Source organism: Neophocaena asiaeorientalis, unplaced genomic scaffold (genome assembly GCF_003031525.2).
Source record: "Neophocaena asiaeorientalis asiaeorientalis breed wild unplaced genomic scaffold, Neophocaena_asiaeorientalis_V1.1 scaffold119, whole genome shotgun sequence".
In the NCBI taxonomy this organism is placed as follows: Eukaryota; Metazoa; Chordata; class Mammalia; order Artiodactyla; family Phocoenidae; genus Neophocaena; species Neophocaena asiaeorientalis.
In genome coordinates, this window is record NW_020175821.1 from 2,532,071 (window position 1) to 2,550,873 (window position 18,803).

Genomic DNA, 18,803 nt, shown 5'->3' on the forward strand with positions numbered 1-18,803 from the left:
TTCTGAACAGGGTATCTTTTTGTACTTCTTTGTACAGAAATCCCTTCTTTGTACAAAGAAGTCCCTTTGTACTTCTACCCAATGGGAATATGAAAAGGCTGAGAGCATAAAGGGCGAGCTACCAGGGTCACATGTGTGTTAGAGTGGATAGATCTATTTTCACCTACAGATTTGGATTTCTCACGTGCAACAGAGTCAAATTCTGAACTTCCAGGGTGGGGGGAAAAGGGGGATTGTGTATGAGAGTAAAAAAAGGCTTAAATGTGAAGTCACACAGGTGAATCCAATTCAGGAGGTGCTAGAAAGCTATCTGGTTTCCTTATCCTTCCACCGTCTATCTGCTGCAATCTGCCATTGCCTAAGCTTAGCAACTGTCATCTATAGCCTATGATGCTTATCCCCTGGAGGGGAGAGATAAAAGATAAGAGCTAAAATAGAAGAAATAAAATGTTTCAATTTAACAAGGGCTTGCCTGGCTGAACCTGAGTATGGGAAGGGAACCTTGGTCTTTTTCCTTCCAACACAATTTTCAAAAGAAATGACAGAAGTGCTTCATCTCCCATGAGCCTAACTCAATAGAGTCTGTCATGCCAATGGCAAACAACCAAACTCACTATATATGACAGGGTTTTAGGGAAATAAAATAATCACTTAAAATATGGGGACCAGTCACATTACTCCTATTTAATATAGAGAAAAGACTCAAATGGGTACTGATAATTTCCCAAAAGATTTTTTTCCTGCAGAATAGATCATATTTGTAATATTTTACATTTACTCCTTTAAACCAGAAGCTCCTGAGTGTTTTTTTGGTCTGAGCACACATTTTAAATATTTGCCCAGTACCTCTTCTCTCAAGATCACAGAATCTAATAAACCATAAAGGAGATGGTCAAGACTTGTGGTAGGCAAAACTGACACAGAAGTATCTTAACCCAGCCATTAGCCCAGAGATTGCTCACCTATTCCTGCAAAAGCCTTATTCTGTTGACTCCAAGACAGAAGGAAAACTAATTCTTTCATTGCCAGAGTGTGGTAGTAAATGGAGTCTAAAGAGTACAGTACATGATTAAAGAGATGCTCTCAGGCTTTCCCCATCCATCAGAGAGTAGAAGAAATGACCTGGCTTTTCTTAATTTGTTTTGGGAACTATGGCTTCACTGAAAGGCAAGCTCTGTTGTGACCTTAAAAGTGCTCTAAAATGTACCACACAGAAGGCAAGAATAAGAAAATGAGTGCCTGCTGATCTGCATCTGAGTACAGAGGCCAGAGCATCCCCCAAGGAGAGCTGCTTAAAAACAATCTGGGAAAGGGAAAGGGTCCACTGTCAGTCAGGACCCTAATACACACTAGCACCCTGCTTTTCCCAAGCATTCTACATGCATGCAGGCTCACACAAAACACCAGGAAAGTATTACGTATAATGCAGTGATGAAAACCTAAAACAGTGACTAGAAGGAAGATGTCTTAACTAATAAATTAAAAGAGATTAGCACTTTGACTCTCACTACTGTAACTGATACTCTAATGGACGGCAATTATCTAATGATACAAGGAGGGTTAGAAAGTACTACATAACCCTGTGCCAGACTGAGAGTGTAGGGGTTGTTATAAGCAGGTCCCTACTCTGGGAAGCAGCTGACCTTCCTGGCATTCAGCTGAAAGACAGGAAGGAACATGGGGTGGGGAGTGCTTGCCTTGGACTTGGGTGCCATTGACATGCTGAGTACTTTTATCCTGGAGGCAGAAAAGCAAAGAAACTTCAACATTTCAGAGAGGTTATCTCTAATGGCCAAGGAAGATCATATTCTAGGTCTCAGGACCCAGAGTAGAAACCATTGCAGCCCAGTTACTCCTGAAACGAATTTACAGTGAAATGAAATACTTTGAGGTAAGTAGGGTTTAAGAAGAACAGCTGGGCTAGTGATAAACTATGGGACTAGAGGTTAAAAGAACTGGAATAAAGGCCCAAGCCCTTAACCTGAGACTGTTTCCTTATCTGTAAAGTAGGAATAATAATACCACCTTGACCACCTATCCGGGTAGTGTGAGACTCAAAGGAGACAGAATAAAAGATGCTAAGAGCACATCAGAAACCATGAAGTTCTATATAAATGGAGGGTACTATTTTATGATGGAAAAAGGAAACCAGAACTTCTGGGAGCCTGTTTTCTTATCTGAAATAAGGGAATCTAAATGATCTCTACGACCCCTTGGAGTTTTAAAGTTGTAGGATTCTATATGAACTGAGTGTTACACTAAATTGAAGTGTTTGTCAAAAGGATTCAGTAGTCATTATTCTAGATCTTAACAGTGACCAACAAAGAGGTGTGCTGAGAGGGCATGGCTCCTGATTTAGGTATTTTTCCCTGTGAAGATACTGAAGATAGAAAAGGGTCAGCAAAGTTAAAGAGTATATGCAAATGTCAGCCTAAAGAACAATGAGGAATAGCTAAATTTTCTTTTCCCTTAAAAGAAATCAATTATTTGTAATTAATCAAACAAAGTACAAAGGGCACTACTGTATCTTATAATCAAGCAATCAGTTATATTTAACTGGAAAACACAGAGAATCCCTACACTCAATCACAAAAACTTATAATCTGGTTATGGAGATAAAAACAAAAGTGAAACAAATGATACCAAAAAAAAAGTAAAATATAATCAGTACTCCACTGCACTGTTTGGTAGGAAGTGTCAGAATTTGTTGTACACAGTTTAAGCAAGTGGTCCATGAAAATCACTTTATTTTTCTTGTGATGAGATTTTAGGTATCTAGATAAATGAGGTGTTACTGTATGGTAATCTACATAGCCAAGAACCCAGAAGCATGCTAAAAAAAAAAGGGGACTTCCCTGGTGGAGCAGTGGTTAAGAATCTGCCTGCCAGTGCAGGGGACACAGGTTCGAGCCCAGGTCCAGGAAGATCCCACATTCTGTAGAGCAACTAAGCCCGTGCGCCACAACTACTGAGCCTGTGCTCTAGAGCCTGCAAGCCACAACTACTGTGCCCGCGAGCCACAACTACTGAAGCCCGTGTGCCACAACTACTGAAGCCCAGGCGCCTAGAGCCTGTGCTCATCAACAAGAGACGCCACTGCAATGAGAAGCCGCGCACTGCAACAAAGAGTAGCCCGCGTTCGCCACAACTAGATAAAGCCCGCGTGCAGCAACAAAGACCCAACACAGCCATAAATAAATAAATACATATATACATTTATTTTAAAAAAACGTTTATGAGAAATTCAAATAGCTATTGTTAAATTCAAGTACTAAAGCAGAGTATTCCAACCTAAACTCTATGGGGCCCCCTGGTTTCCTGACCCCAGAGCAGATCAGAGACACAGGAAGATGGAAGTAGAGCAGATTACTAGGAGATGAGAACAATGGCCACTGCTTACCTTCGGTATTGGGGGAGAAAGGAAAAATAAAAACCAGCACCACAGAGCTTGGTATTTTGGAAGTCATTATTTCACAGTATAAGAACTGTCATTCATAATCATGACTAAATCAGTTAAAAAATTATATATAATAAGATCTATCAAAAAAATTTTCAAATATAGTGGTTTTATATTTTAAACTTTCAAAAGTTTAGTTTTAGTATTGGGATAATTCATCTATATGGAACACCTTTTTCCAGAGGTATTGTGTGTATGAAAACCTTACTAAATGAATATACACACAGGAAAATATTAGCTTAGCAGTGAAGGCCTTTATCAGTATGTGCTGATTATGTATTATCTGCATGGTAAAGCAACAACAAAATGCTCTTGGGTATCTAGGCTGACTTCCTGGAAAAATTATTACTAAATGAATTTAAGTAAAAGTTGTATCTTTTTCAAAATGTTCTATTAATAAAAATATTGGAGCCAACAAGCAATAACATAGTGGGAATAGGAGTGCAACTAGATCAAAGTGGGAGTGCTCAAAAGATTAAATGGGGTGAGAGAGAAAGAGAAGAAGCTTCAGAAAGAAAGAAAGTAGAAAAAAATGGAATGTGGGAAAAGCAAGAAGAGGCCAGAGACTCTGAAGAGGTAGTAAGCTGGAGCATAAAATGTATCCAGGAAGTTCTGGGGAAGAAAAAACAGGTGACAAGTGCTGAACTGCATGGCTGGGCCAAATGTTTTTATTTCTCAAAAATGTTGAAAACAGGACTGTACATGAAGCTTTTTAAAATAATCATTCTCGCTCAGGCACAGGGCAATAGAACATAATTCAGCTGTTTCCTTACTTTGTCTAATGTAGTTATATTCAATTTTGAACAACAAATAAAGGGTTTTCTTGGTATCTATTGATAACATGATTTTTACTGGTAACAAGGGAAAATCTAGGCTTTATTTCTATTTCTTATCTAGGTGCAGCTATCTGTTTCCACAAGATTCACCATGTTTCTAAAAAGGACTCTGAAGTACCCGATTTAGGACTCTGTTCCTTCTAACGAATGGACTTTTTTGTTTTGGCCATTTATTTTTTAAAACTTTAAATCTCATGAATGAGCACTGCTAGCTCCCCTCCTCCTAACCCTGTTATTTTTCCTCCCGGCCACTCCTGTTTGCACCCTTGGTGGTGCTTCTCTTACCAAATGCTTTCAGGGACAGGAAGCGACAGCACCAAAATGCCACACCACAGCATTATAACCTACCACTGAGGTTGTGCTTTCCAATTTCCCAGGCTTGGTCAATGTAAACCTTACAGAAAGAGTTCTACTTCTCATGTGCCTAAGATACGACTGAGAATAATTCACAAGATATCTACTATTCTCTCCTTAATTGAACCTTTTTTTTTTTTGCCATGCGGCACAGCTTGTGGATGTTAGTTCCCTGACCAAAGATTGAACCCGGGCCCTTGGCAATGAAAGCACAGAGTCCTAACCACTGGACCACCAAGGAATTCCCCCTAATTGAGCCTTACACTTAATAACCAATGCACCCACTTTTTTCTGGACAGGAAACTTTCATAACTTCTGTGTCCCCCTCCCCAACCCCAAAAATTAGCTAGATATCTTCTTGTTCTAAAGTCAGTGCATGTCTCTCCTTAAAACAAACTACCCATTAACCTCCTAAATCAGTTGTTCCTGCCTAGTTTTCTGTCCTAGCAAATCTGAGGAGAACAACATACTTCTTTCTACCTGTATTCAGCATCATGAATGACAATAAATAAGAGTCATGTGGGAGGGGAAAAGGGTTGGGAGGTGTATTTGAAAAAACTCCAGAGTAGCTTCTAGTACAAGCAAGCTCCATCTGACTGAGAACTGACATTTTAACAACCAAATTTCTAAAAGGCTAGTTCGTAGGTAATAAGGATATTAAAGCCATAGCAGAAACTAGAAAACATAGCAAATTATTTCAGTATATGGGTTTCACCTACAAAGATGTATGAATATTCATTATGAGAGAGAAAAAAACCCAAGAGCCTCTGTCTCAAACACTGTATTCTAAGGATCTCTCAGAAGTCCCCTACCCACTCTAAAATATCTCTATGGCAGCCATAAATCTGAGTTTACAATACCACTGATTTCTCTAGTGGCTGGTAGGATTTTTTTTTTAAAGATTTTCTTAATTGTCCAAAATAATGAAGTATTTACCCTAACTTTGGGGTGCTCTGTGCTTAAGCTAGTAGCCTGGGCCAGAAAGTGATAATGCAGACCAAAAAACAGGCTCTTTTCAGAATGGCCATGATATAGAGACTGCAATTCCCAGTGCAGGGTGAGGAGGGACTAGAGTAGAACTGCCAGAAGCCAGTGGGCCAGGGGGCTGGCACTTGGAGGCAGTAGCAAGAACTAAGAACCTTGGGAGGAAAGTTACGCAAACTCTCAATCCCCACTAGACAGGGTACGGCTTGCCTGTCAGCTTTTTCTCCAAAAAGTACATAAGTAGCTGGTAGCATTCTAAGGTGAAGACTGTCAGACTTGGTTAAGTAGCTGCGAGTGACAAAGGGAATCCTAAGCTGTAAACATTTTTATGGACGCTGGATCTACCCTAGCACAAGTTTTGGGCTTCTCTAATGCTGTGGAGTTGATACATACTTTGACCTTCTGGTAGAAGCAGCTCAAAAGGATGAAGGGAATCCCTACAGCAACTGCATACTTAGGAGTGATTTAATGACAGGAATATGGAAAACAAAATGCTTCAAAGGATGTTATTGATTGTATCTCAAGGAAGTGCAAAGACAATAAACATGATACAAGGTATTCCAAACACAACACAGATTCAAACTTAATATCCCATAGCAGCTGACTTCTGAAACATGGAAAATGAAAGGAGTTGATGTAGGAATAGTGGGAAAGGGAATTATTTCAAGATTTTCCTGTATTATCTTTGCATTTTTTTAAAAATAGAAAAACAAAACAAAGCAAATTATTTCATAAAATCCACTGTTTTTCTAAGCAGACTGGGTTACTTTATCAATTTTAGAGGAATTATAGTACCTCCATGAAAAATAAATGAAACAAAAGAATAAAACTCACACATTCACTACCTCTTGCTATCAAAGCAATTTTAGGTCTGTTGAATTATTTAAGATTAAGAGAATATCAGTACAGTCAATCAGAATGCAATCGTTCCTGATCTGCATATGTAGGGCACTGGTAAATACTGTTCTAGCTGTTAACTAAATTTCATTATAATAAAAAACATTTTTTACTTTAGAGGAACTTTAAAACAAAATACTGTTAGTGCACGGTTAAAAATATTTTCCTAGACTGCAGGGTAAGAGATTAAACAGAAAGATGATATCCGGCCTCCCCCCAGGAAATTACTAAGGGAAAAAAAGTATTTTAAATCAAATGAGGAACACGTAGGAGTGCTTCAAAGACCTTTCCCCTAATCTCTCTCTCTTTCATTAAAGTTCTGGATCTTTCAGGGCCTTGTTTGGTGGTAGGCAGCAGTTTGGGAAAGTCACCTTAGCTTAAACAATGAACAGCTGGATGTTTCTCATTAAAAGCTAATGCCACTACTCTGAGAGATGTTGATTCCATCTACCCAAAGAAAGCTTCTTACCTTGCTAAAATATCTCCTACTAATACTTTATCAGGCATTACTGATATTCTTTTCTAACATAAAAGTGGGATTAAAAAGGTGACAAGGGCTTCCCTGGTGGCACAGTGGTTGAGAGTCCGCCTGCCGATGCAGGGGACACGGCTTCGTGCCCTGGTCCGGGAAGATCCCACATGCCGCGGAGCAGCTGGGCCCGTGAGCCATGGCCGCTGAGCCTGCGCGCCCGGAGCCTGTGCTCCGCAACGGGAGAGGCCACAACAGTGAGAGGCCCGCATACCACCAAAAAAAAAGGGTGACAAAAAATAAAAGAGATGGTGACTAACAAGTTGTGCTCCCTCTGCAAAAGGGCTGAAAATAAAAGACTAAAAATGGCCACAAATGCACTGCAGAGGTACCCACTAGGTAACCAGCAGTACAAAGAACATCACAATGCGAGAGCTTCTCATACACAATTTTCTTTCCAAGAAGTTCACATAGATCTTAGGCAGGAAGGTCTCAGTTTAAGGAAAAGAGGCTGCCAGGAGTCACCAACTCAGGACCCTCAAACACTCATTAGTCCCAGAGGCCTAGCCCTCCACACCCACCTCATCATCACTGTTAGACGTCTCCGAGTCTGAGGAGGCTGCAGGCTGACTAACAGGCGGCTCCTTCTCTTCAGAGTCACTTCGTTTCCGCTTTGCCAGGGACAAGAGCTCCTGAGAGGGCAAAAGTAGCCATGTGAGTTTTGTTCACAGAGAAAATATATCCAAAAATAATAAAATGCCCACCTTCTCTAGATCTCTTCTACTTCTTTGTGGTTTCACTTGAAGGACATCATCATGGGAACTTTGGTCACATGAACAGACCAACTGCCAGCACTCGTGCTAAAGAAATGCTTTCAAAGTCTGGAATTCCCTGGCTGTTCAGTGGTTAGGACTCTGATCTTTCACTGTAGGGGGCCCGGGTTCAATCCCTGGTCAGGGAACGAGGATCCCACAAGCTGCACGGCACAGCCAAAAGAAATCTGTTCCCTCACTCTTAATGGGAAATGTATGTCTGAAATGGAAAAGTGACTAGAAAACTAAACTGGAGGCTACCCCCGAATTTCCTCTGTAAGTTACAGAAGTACTGATTCTCAGCAATTGATACGATACGAACCATGTCTACAAAGGTAATTTGCTCCCTGTTCTTATTGGTATAGCTAATACTCTGAGCACCCTCTTATTATATATAACTCATGGTATAATTGGCATTTGTGGGGCTGTTCTGAATAAGCGGACAAACTACAAATTTCTGAGGTCATTTTTAATTTTGGATGCCTAAACCAGGGGGGAAAAAAAAGTATATTTCTGGTGCTGAACCCAGGGTCAAGCAGTAAGTATGCTGGCCTCTACATGGGAATCCCAATTTGACAACCCCAATATTCCCATTCACCTCTGCCTTGTCCTGGTGATTTAAGGGAGTTTAAAGGAGAAGAGATACGCTATTTAGTAAGACATGGCTACAACCAGGATTTGCTTTCTCACATGGTTTCCCTCTCCTGTTACTTCTCCCCAACTCAGTCCAGTCACTCAAAAACACAACAAAAGGATACTTACTCTGGTTCTTGCTTTCTGCTAATATCAATACCAGCCCCCAATTATATTGTACTTACTAGATGCCAGGTACTTTTCTAAGCATCTAACATTTAATCTTCACAACCGCCTTAAGGTAAGTATCGTTATCTTCCCCATTTAAAGATACAGAAACTAAGGAGCAGGAGAGGTTAAGTAACTCACCCAAGGTAATACAGCTAGTACATGAGAGAACCAGGATTCAAACTAGGGCAGATAAAATCCTAGCTCCTATTTTAATCATGGTTTACATTTTCCCCTTGGGCCAAAAGAGAGAAAAATATAACTAATAAATACTAGTAGTATTATTCCTTGATGATGTTAGTGCTATACAATTATAGGTTAAGTGCCAAGACAAATTTTTTAAAAAGAGACTGCTATAAAATATGTTTTCTTCTTCCAGTCTTTCTATTTTAGGAGTATACTCTCCTTGGCCAGAATGAGAAAATGACCTTCTCAGATTAACAGCTGACACCATCTCTTCTTCATAAGCAGTAATGAAATGTTACTCTTCTCATTTCTTTAGATAGAGCTAGCAGACTAACTTCCTGAAAAGACTTCAGATCATAAGAACACTCTACTTTTTCCACATCAAAATGGTAACTCCTATTGACCAAATGCAAATTACAGCAATGTTTGTGTGTTTACAGTCTTTTAAAAACTTGAGGGTGTAATTTACATACAGTACCTTTTATCCTTTCTTATGGATGGTTCTATGAGTTTGACAAATATATACAGTTGAACCACTCACACAATCAAGATATAGGACAGTTCCATCATCCCCCCAAATTTTGCTGTAATTTGCACTGGTCAATAGGAGTTACCATTTTGGTATGAAAAAGTAGAGTGTTTATGATCTGAAGTCTTTTCAGGAAGTAAGTGCTCTTCATATCTCTCCCTCCACCCCCTGGCAATCACATACTTGTTTTCTGTCCCTACAGATCTGCCTATTGTAAAATATCACATAAATGGAATCATATAGTGTGTAGTCTTTTGAATTTGGTTTCCTTACTTAGCATAATGCATTTGAGATTGGACAGGTATCAACCGTTTGTTTCTTTTTTTTTCTTAAATGTGATATTGAGTTTTTGGGACAGGTTTCTTTCTTTTTTTTTTTTTTAAACGTTGAGCCTTCTTTTAATTTATTTATTTTTATTTTTGGCTGTGTTGGGTCTTCGTTTCTGTGCGAGGGCTTTCTCTAGTTGTGGCAAGCGGGGGCCACTCTTCATCGCGGTGCGCGGGCCTCTCACTGTCGCGGCCTCTCTTGTGGCGGAGCACAGGCTCCAGACGCGCAGGCTCAGTAGTTGTGGCTCACGGGCCTAGTTGCTCTGCGGCATGTGAGATCTTCCCAGACCAGGGCTCGAACCCGTGTTCCCTGCATTAGCAGGCAGATTCTCAACACTGCACCACCAGGGAAGCCCCAGTTTGTTACTTTTTATTGTAAAGTAGTATTCCATTGTGTGGATACACTACACTTTATCCATATGCCAGTTGAAAAACATTTGGGTTGTTTCCATCTTGGGGCAATTATTTGTTCATGTACAGGTTTTTGTGTAAACATTAGTTTTTATTTCACTTGGATAAATACCTAGGAGTGGTACTGCTGGGTTATATGGTAATTTGTGTATGGCCTTTACTATTATCTTTTTTCCACATTACCTTCATACAAATTTATAAAAATTAGAAAGACTTCTGGTAAGTAGTGTACTTCCTGACCCTTTGAGGTTCACAAATGCACTAGAAGTCTGTTTTAATACCAACTCATTATAACAGGGATTTGGATATGCTAGCAATCAAATCCTTTCCTGAAACAAGCAGTAGATATATTACAAACAGTAGATATCCATTAAAAGTTACTGTAACTAAAGTGTTAATGTGTTAGTATCACCTTCCTGTTAAAGAGATTCCACTCTATACTAAAAACCTAACAAATGTCTCTCCATCAGCAAACAACTGCATCTGATAGGCACAGTCCTTCTTCTTCTACTACATTAAATACCATATTAACAATAGTATAGAGACAGCAAAGACCTTCCTCTTAAAAAGTGTGAAAGATACCCTTTCCACAAGCTGAGAATTGTATAGGAAGTTACTGGGGGAACTCATGGCAAGGCTACTCTTCACAGTTAAGTCCTTTATATTCTTTTTTTTAAAATAAATTTATTTATTTATTATTTTTGGCTGCGTTGGGTCTTCATTGTTGCGTGTGGGCTTTCTCTAGCTGCCGCGAGCAGGGGCTGCTCCTCCTTGTGGTGCACGGGCTTCTCATTGAAGTGGCTTCTCTTGTTGCGCAGCACGGACTCTAGGCACGCGGGCTTCAGTAGTTGCAGCTCGCGGGCTCTAGAGCGCAGCCTCAGTAGCTGTGACGCAAGGGCTTAGTTGCTCCGTGGCATGTGGGACCTTCCTGGACCAGGGCTCGAACCCGTGTCCCCTGCATTGGCAGGCAGATTCTTAACCACTGTGCCACCAAGGAAGCCCAAGTCCTTTATATTCTGAGGGCTCATAAATACAGCTGGACACACTAATGTGCAACAGAAAGGTCTTGCCACCACTCCACACATGAAGAGATCATCAGATTTGTTACCTGTAGGGGTTGATTTATCCAACACCAATACTGAAAAAAGCCAATCTAAAACTGATTCATGCACAGGGGGTAGGTCCTTCTGCAGCTCTCTCCTGCTACCCCACTTCACTGTGCCACACTGGTTGAGATGACATTTCTGTGTGTCCAGTGGTTCTCTCTCACCATCCTCCTTGTATTTCATCACATCTAGTGAAAACCTCCCCTACTTATCTCAGCATTCCTCTAGGATGAAATGGCTGTGTGGGGTGCCCACATCGTTTATCAAACTTAAGCTGAACTAAAGATCTGCTGAGAGTAATGCCAATGCCCAACACACTATAGGTGACTGTGTAGGATGGCACATCTGGCTTCTAGAGCAGTTTCATTAACATTGCTTGAAAACCATATTTAACAATAAACTAGACAGCCAAATTGCAAGTCTAATTGCACTAAGGTAATATTTATTTAAATAGTATTATTCTGGTTAAAATTAGAATTCTAATCCATCAATATATGAAGACTCATAAACCTTAGGATTTAGTTCCTCCACCCCATCATTCACAAACAGTATATTTTTGCAATGCCATGTTGGGATCGATCTGTAATAAAGAAACGTATTTAAAGGAAATTACTTTCTTAAAGGAAATTAAATCTCATCTCTTTAATCAAACCTCCCATGATCACACAAAAGTGGGATACAGATTCTGCACCCCAGAAAAGGAGAATAAAAGCCCAAATGGATAAACCTCAGAGGTTTTTTATAGCTAATTAGCATGCTGAGCTCTTTTTCACGTATTCATTCCACAAATACAACGAATGCAAGTGATTACTACCATCTAGGGTGACCAAACATCTTGGTTTGCTTAGGACTGTCCTGGTTTTAGCACTGAAAGTCCTGAATTCTGGGAAACTCAGTTCCTGGCAAGCAGGACAGATAGTTCCCCTGCTACCAGCACCTACTATATACCAAGCTGTGGGTAGAAAGTCAGGAATAAGAGATACATAGTCCTTGACCTCACAGAATTTAAAATCAAGTGAGGGTGTATATGTATAACTGATTCACTTTGCTGTATTAACCTGAAACTAACACATTGTAAATCAATTATACTCCAATAAAAATTTAAAAATAAATAAATAAAATCAAGAGAGGGAGACAGACAATAAACAGGTAAAGAAACAAGTATATCTAGTGATAAGTGCTAAGAAGGAAGTGAATCAAAGTGAGTGGGGTACCTATCTGCAATAGGGTGATTGTGGGAAGCCTTCTCTGAGGCAATGGTATTTAGGTTGAGACTAGAAACGGGGGGGAAGACACAGGGGTGCAGTCTTCTGGATAGAAGTCTTCAGATAGAATAGATAAGGCACTGGACTTCTCTAGTGGTTGAGAGTCCGTCTGCCAATGCAGGAGACACGGGTTTGATCCCTGGTCCGGGAAGATTCCACATGCCCTGTAGCAACTAAGCCCGCAAGCCACAACTACTGAGCCTGCACTCTAGAGCCCGTGAGCCACAACTACTGATCCTGCATGCCGCTACTGAAGCCTGCGCGCCTAGAGCCCATGCTCCACAAAAGAAGCCACCACAATCAGAAGCCCATGCACCGCAAGGAAGAGTAGCCCTCACTTGCCGCAACTAGAGAAAGCCCTCATGCAGCAACGAAGACCCAACACAGCCAAAAATAAATACATAAATAAATAAATTTATATATAAGGAAAATGAATTTTATTTGAAGGCAGTGGGGAGCCATCAAATGGTTTTAAGCAGGAAAGTAACCATCCCCTGAGGGTTTTTAAAATAGCACTCTGACTGACAGAGGAACAGATTACAGGGCCAGGGAGGAAGTGCAGAGAGGAGTCCACAGCAGGGTCATCAGAGTGAATGGTGACCTGGACAAGGTAAGAAGCCACAGGGACACAGAGAAGTGGGAGGACTTGAGAGAAGCTAAGAAAAGAGTAGTAATTCATAGAGGTTTAAATCTGAGACATTATTTTCTATTATTTCTTTCATATCAAAATTTTTGATTGAAGAACATCATTCCAACAGTGGACACTGGTTATTTTTCAGGAGTAAGAACAGAGCCATTGCGCGCATATACGTTTGTGGAACAGGGAGGTATTTTTGTTTCACTGGAACTGTTTCAACAAGCATGTACTATTTTTATCATTAAAAAAAACAAAAGAAAACAAACCAAAACAATGAACATACACACAAAAACCCTTCTGAAGTAGTAATTCCAAAGTGACAGTGTAACATTCCTTTACATTTCACATGACTGGCATGAAATGTGGCAACTTCCCTTTCCAATTTCTAGCAAAGTGATTATAATTATAGATAAAATACTGAGTTATATAAATGCCCACAATGTCATAGAATTGATAAAATAAAACCAGTTTTCAGCACATTCAAAATAAAAGGTACATTAAAATTTTTTTTAAAATTCTGCTACTGTTACTTGTTTCTACTTGGTTCCCTCTTCTAATACACTTTCTAATGAATGCACATTTCCATGCCTTATAGAAGAGGTTTCAGTATTACAGCAGAGGGGCTAAAGCAAGAACTCCCAATCTGACAGTGTCCCTTTACCTCTAAGTAATACTACTATAATCAGAAAAGTTAGAATCTAACTTTCTACTGTGGATATGCCAAGCAGCATTTGCTTATTCAACAAAGATTTATTGTCTCCTCTGTGTCAGGCAGGCATTATTTTCAACTACGTACTTAAATGTCTCCACTTGAGTATTTCATAGACAACTTTAATCTCTACACATACAAGACTGAACACATGCTCTTCACCTTTAAACCTGATCTTCCTCCAGGGTTCCCCATCTCATGCCAGAATCTCCTCTTCCTCACCCTCAACATCCAACCAGTCATCAAATCCTCTCAGTTTTACAGCATGAATATTATGTCCAATTAACCCACCTTCTGTCGTCTCTATAACTACACCAGTCCAAGTCAGGCATTCATTCAACAAATACTGACAAGGTATATGCTGCAGGCCAGGCACTGTTCTAGATGCAGGGATACTACATTGAACAAACAGTCTTGCCCTCTTGGAGCTTCCATTCTAATGGAACTTATGCTCTCCACCATCTCTCACCTGGACTCCTCTATCTGCCATCTAACCAGTGTCCCTTCTACAGATTACTCTCCACATAGCAGCCTGGGAAAACTTTTCAAAAGACAAGTTGGAACACCTCTTTCAGCTTAAAATTCTTCAGTGGTTTCTCATTACCCTCAGAATAAAGTCCACAGTCCTTACTATTGCCAACCTGGACCTGCCAGTGGCTTAAAACGTCTTTTTAACCCCAGCCCACAGAAAGATAAATTATACCTTATGATCCTGTATATACATACATACATATATGTGAAACACAAGTTTTATGAAACAATACTTATCTTTACTAGGTCTGACATATGATTTTTTTTCTATTTGATTCAATTTCGTTTTTATTTTTAACACTGGTTGTGATTCACTAAACTGGCTTTTCCATCCTCAAAGGGTCCAAACAGACTACTTCTGCAGCTTCATTTGTACCACTCTCCCTCCAACTAGTGATGTCCCAGTCACTCTGCTTCTTTCAGTTTCATGAGGGTGCTAGGTCCTTCCTGCCTCAATGCTTTTGTACATTTTGGTCCCTCAACCATGAACATTCACATGTCCCTGTACTCTTCAGTCTCCTATCTCCTTATCCCTAACCCATATTCCAGATCTCAGTTTAAATGTCACTCCCATCAGGCGAGCATAGAGTCCCTGGTCAAACTCTCACAGCATCCTTGCTCTTCCTTCATAGCCTGTAACGCAAGTATAAGGAAATGACTCTCTGAGCAATGCCTGCCCCTGTCTCTCCCTCTGCCCCCACCCCCTAAGCTCCTTGAAGGTAGAAACTGCTTCGATTTTGTTCACCCAATAGCCCTATTGCCTCGCTCTGTCTAACACATTTGTTGAAAGAGTAAAAAAAACAAAAAAACAATATTTGCCCTTGGGGAACTTACAGTCTAGGGAGCAAATAAGTACACCAAGAGAACCAGTGTTGAAAGATAGGTTTTGAATTTTTCCTGAAAGCCTCTCTGTTAAAGGTCCCATGGGACTCAATTTTCCCTGCACTACTTGTAAAAGAAAATCAAGTGAAATTGGCAGATGAGTTACATTAGGCTAGATGCAACATTATGACACAAATTTAAAACTTCACAAGTTAACCCAACACTTCTCACAAGTTCATCCTAGACTTCAAACTCTGATCTAATGTAAAAAGACTTTATCAATGAGAAGCACAACTTTTATTTTTTATTTTTTTAACATCTTTATTGAAGTATAATTGCTTTATAATGGTGTGTTAGTTTCTGCTTTATAACAAAGTGAATCAGCTATACATATACATGTATCTCCATATCTCCTCCCTCTTGCGTCTCCCTCCCACCCTCCGTATCCCACCCCTCTAGGTGGTCACAGAACACAGAGCTGATCTCCCTGTGCTATGCGGCTGCTTCCCACTAGCTATTTTACATTTGGTAGTGTATGTATGTTCATGCCACTCTCTCACTTGTCCCAACTTACCCTTCCCCCTCCCCGTGTCCTCAAGTCCATTCTATACGTCTCCATCTTTATTCCTGTCCTGCCCCTAGGTTCTTCAGAACCTTTTTTTTTTTAGATTCCATATATATGTGTTAGCATACGGTATTTGTTTTTCTCTTTCTAACTTACTTCACTCTGTATGTCAGTCTCTAGGTCCATCCATCTCACTACAAATAACTCAATTTCATTTCTTTTTATGGCCGAGTAATATTCCATTGTATATATGTGCCACATCTTCTTTATCCATTCATCTGTCGATGGACACTTAGGTGAGAAGCACAACTTTTTAATTTCCCACCTTTTGTGGGGAAGGTTTATGGAAGGATACTTTATAACAATGCTCTTTTAACACATAATGTCTAAAAATAACTCCTAGAAAATACTTAGGGGCCTATTGTTTCAAAAAATTTTTAATTTATGGTTACTTCAATAAAATGAGCATAGAAAAAGAGGACAGGACAACACAATCCCCATTTTAAATAAGGATGGAAATTATGAAATAAAGCAGCCCAGTATGCATGTAGCTCTTTTTCTCTTGAAAATGGCAGAGTAAAGTTTTTATAAATACTGAGTTGTATTTATCTGAATAGACAACTCTGATTCCTTTATTATCTTGGATGCTTTTCATGTTATAGCACCCACTGCATAGATATTATTCCATAAAGAGTGCACATGTTATCTCCGTGGAGGTACGTGGTGGGGTAAAAAAGCCTAGGTTTGGCTCAAATTCTGTTATTTTTTTCCAAGAAGCACCAAAAGCAAGTATCTCCATGATTTGCAATTCTGAAATGTTGAAGAAAGGGTGTGGCCAACATAAAAAAATAAGGTCACTATCAGGTCATATGTTAAAATAAACCTTCAAATTCTCAAAGGTCTGAGTTTTTAAAACCTTTGAAAGTTAAAACAAATTTTAAAGGACTCCAATTCAGTTACTACATACCTCTTCCCACCAAGAAGAAGGAAGGGAAGAAAGAAACAGGCCTCAAAAAAAAAATCATCCCAACAATTCAAACAGCTTCAGGGATTTAGAAAAACCAGCAGCTTTGCCACTTTGAACATCTCTGTTAAGTTCTTTTGCTTATATGTGCACACACTATGGCTGAGACAGGAAGCTATTTCTCTCCCAAACTACTTACAGTGTCTTACTAAAAGATTAACTTGCATACAGACAGTGGTCTCAGTGTTTAACACAAATAAGTACCTGGGCTGTACCTGGTAAAAATGCAGAGGAGAGAGTCCCTAGAGAGTCTGATTCAGTAGGTCTGGGAGCCTTTGCAGGGAGCCCCTGCAAAGTACATCTTAAACAAGCAACCCAAGCAGTTTCTGACACACATGTTCCTCCTCTCACCACCAGGAAAAGCCAATGTAGAAGGCTAAGGACTAACTTGGAGGTAATATTTCTGACATAATGGCTTAGATTCCCACCTGGAAAACTCAGAGACAAAGGATCTCCTTATTAACTGTGCTCTACTCTCACACTTGACACTCAGAGATTTGTCATGGTTTGTTCTTTTCCACTAGACAGCAAATACAATGTTATACCCCCCAAAGAAGACCCAGAACTAGATGGAGCAGTCCAAGGCACCTTGGTAAGGAAAGGTCCAGAATGCATTAATTTTGCTCAGAGGAGTCCTAAAGACCCCAAAACTAGGCTGACTTTGAACTTCTGCTAAAGATCTCTGGGAGATCTTCTAGAGAGCATAGATCTTTTTGATTCCTCTGAGAGCCTCACACAGTGCTGAACATATAGAGAAGGCACTAGTGCCTGTTAGGATGCGCAGGAAAAGGGAATTCTGATCTGGTTCCCATCTGATAAAAGAACGCCAATGAGTAGTTTGAAAAGGAGGAAGTTGAAATTGCTGTTAAAATGCATTAGGTATTACTTACAAATTTTATGCTAATTTCTTTTTACAAATAGATAAAGTTGGGTTTAAAGTTGCAATCCCTCTAGTTCCCACTTTGGAAAAGCTTTCTGTGGATCAGAAAAATCTCTCTACTACAAAAGGAAGCTCTCAACTCATTTCATACATCAGACTTCTGTGGAAAATCACCAAAGACAGAATAATTTACAGCTTAGTTCATGCATCATCAGAACAGGTGACTTAAGAGTGCTTCACCAAGGAAGTCCCCCAAATAATTTTTTAAACTGATGTATCAATTTTCTCTAAACTATTCAATATACTTTACAAACATGAATTCTAGCAACACAGAAAATGGCTGTGAAACATCATTTTCATTTTGCAATATTAAAAACAGATTAAGTTAATATAGTGGAAAGAGTATAGGCCTTGTAGTTGTACAGATTTGGGTTGAAATGCCACTAACAAGTTGTGTGAATTTAGGTAAGTTACATCTTCAACCCCCATTTTCCTCATACCTAAAATGGGGAAGGGGCTTCCCTGGTGGCGCAGTGGTTAAGAATCTACCTGCGGATGCAGGGAACATGGGTTTGATCCCTGGCCCGGGAAGATCCCACGTGCTGCGGAGCAACTAAGCCCATGTGCCACAACTACTGAGCCTGCGCTCTAGAGCCCGCAAGCCACAACTACTGAGCCCACGTGCCACAACTACTGAAGCCCGCGTGCCTAGAGCCCGGGCTCCCCAACAAAGGGAAGCCACCGTGATGAGAAACCCACGCACCACAACAAAGAGTAACTCCCGCTCGCCACAACTAGAGAAAAGCCCGCGCACAGCAACGAAGACCCAATGCAGGCAAAAATAAATAAATAATAAATTAATTAATTTAAAAAACAATTTTTAAAAATATTTTTTATAAATTTCAGGAGTCTTCCGGGTGAGAACATTTTCAATTTACCTTTTACTTCCTATCCCATAACAAGGTGTCTATCCCTTTTATACTTCTCCACAGGCCCCACTACTCCCCACCTCCCACCTCCATACCACCATTTTCAAAACAGCCCTCTTTTCTTCAACACATCTTCAGTCCCTCTTTCTTAAAGTCCTCCTCCTTCATGTCCTAATATTTAATTTCTGAGACCTCTGACCTAATACAAAGGACTCCCAAGAAGTCATTTATAGAAATGCTTTAGTTTCTAAGTGCTTGTACCAACATTAATTC

At 40.0% G+C, this 18,803-nt stretch overlaps 1 protein-coding gene across 1 annotated transcript in view; it reads right to left on the reverse strand.

Moving 5' to 3' along the window:
* The window catches only part of RTF1 (RTF1 homolog, Paf1/RNA polymerase II complex component), a 48,356-nt gene that overhangs the window by 27,463 nt on the left and 2,090 nt on the right, over nt 1-18,803 (reverse strand). Inside the window, exon 2 of the mRNA XM_024732564.1 lies at nt 7,579-7,689. Coding sequence (XP_024588332.1) covers nt 7,579-7,689 — 111 coding nt within the window. The remainder of the gene's footprint in view (nt 1-7,578; nt 7,690-18,803) is intronic.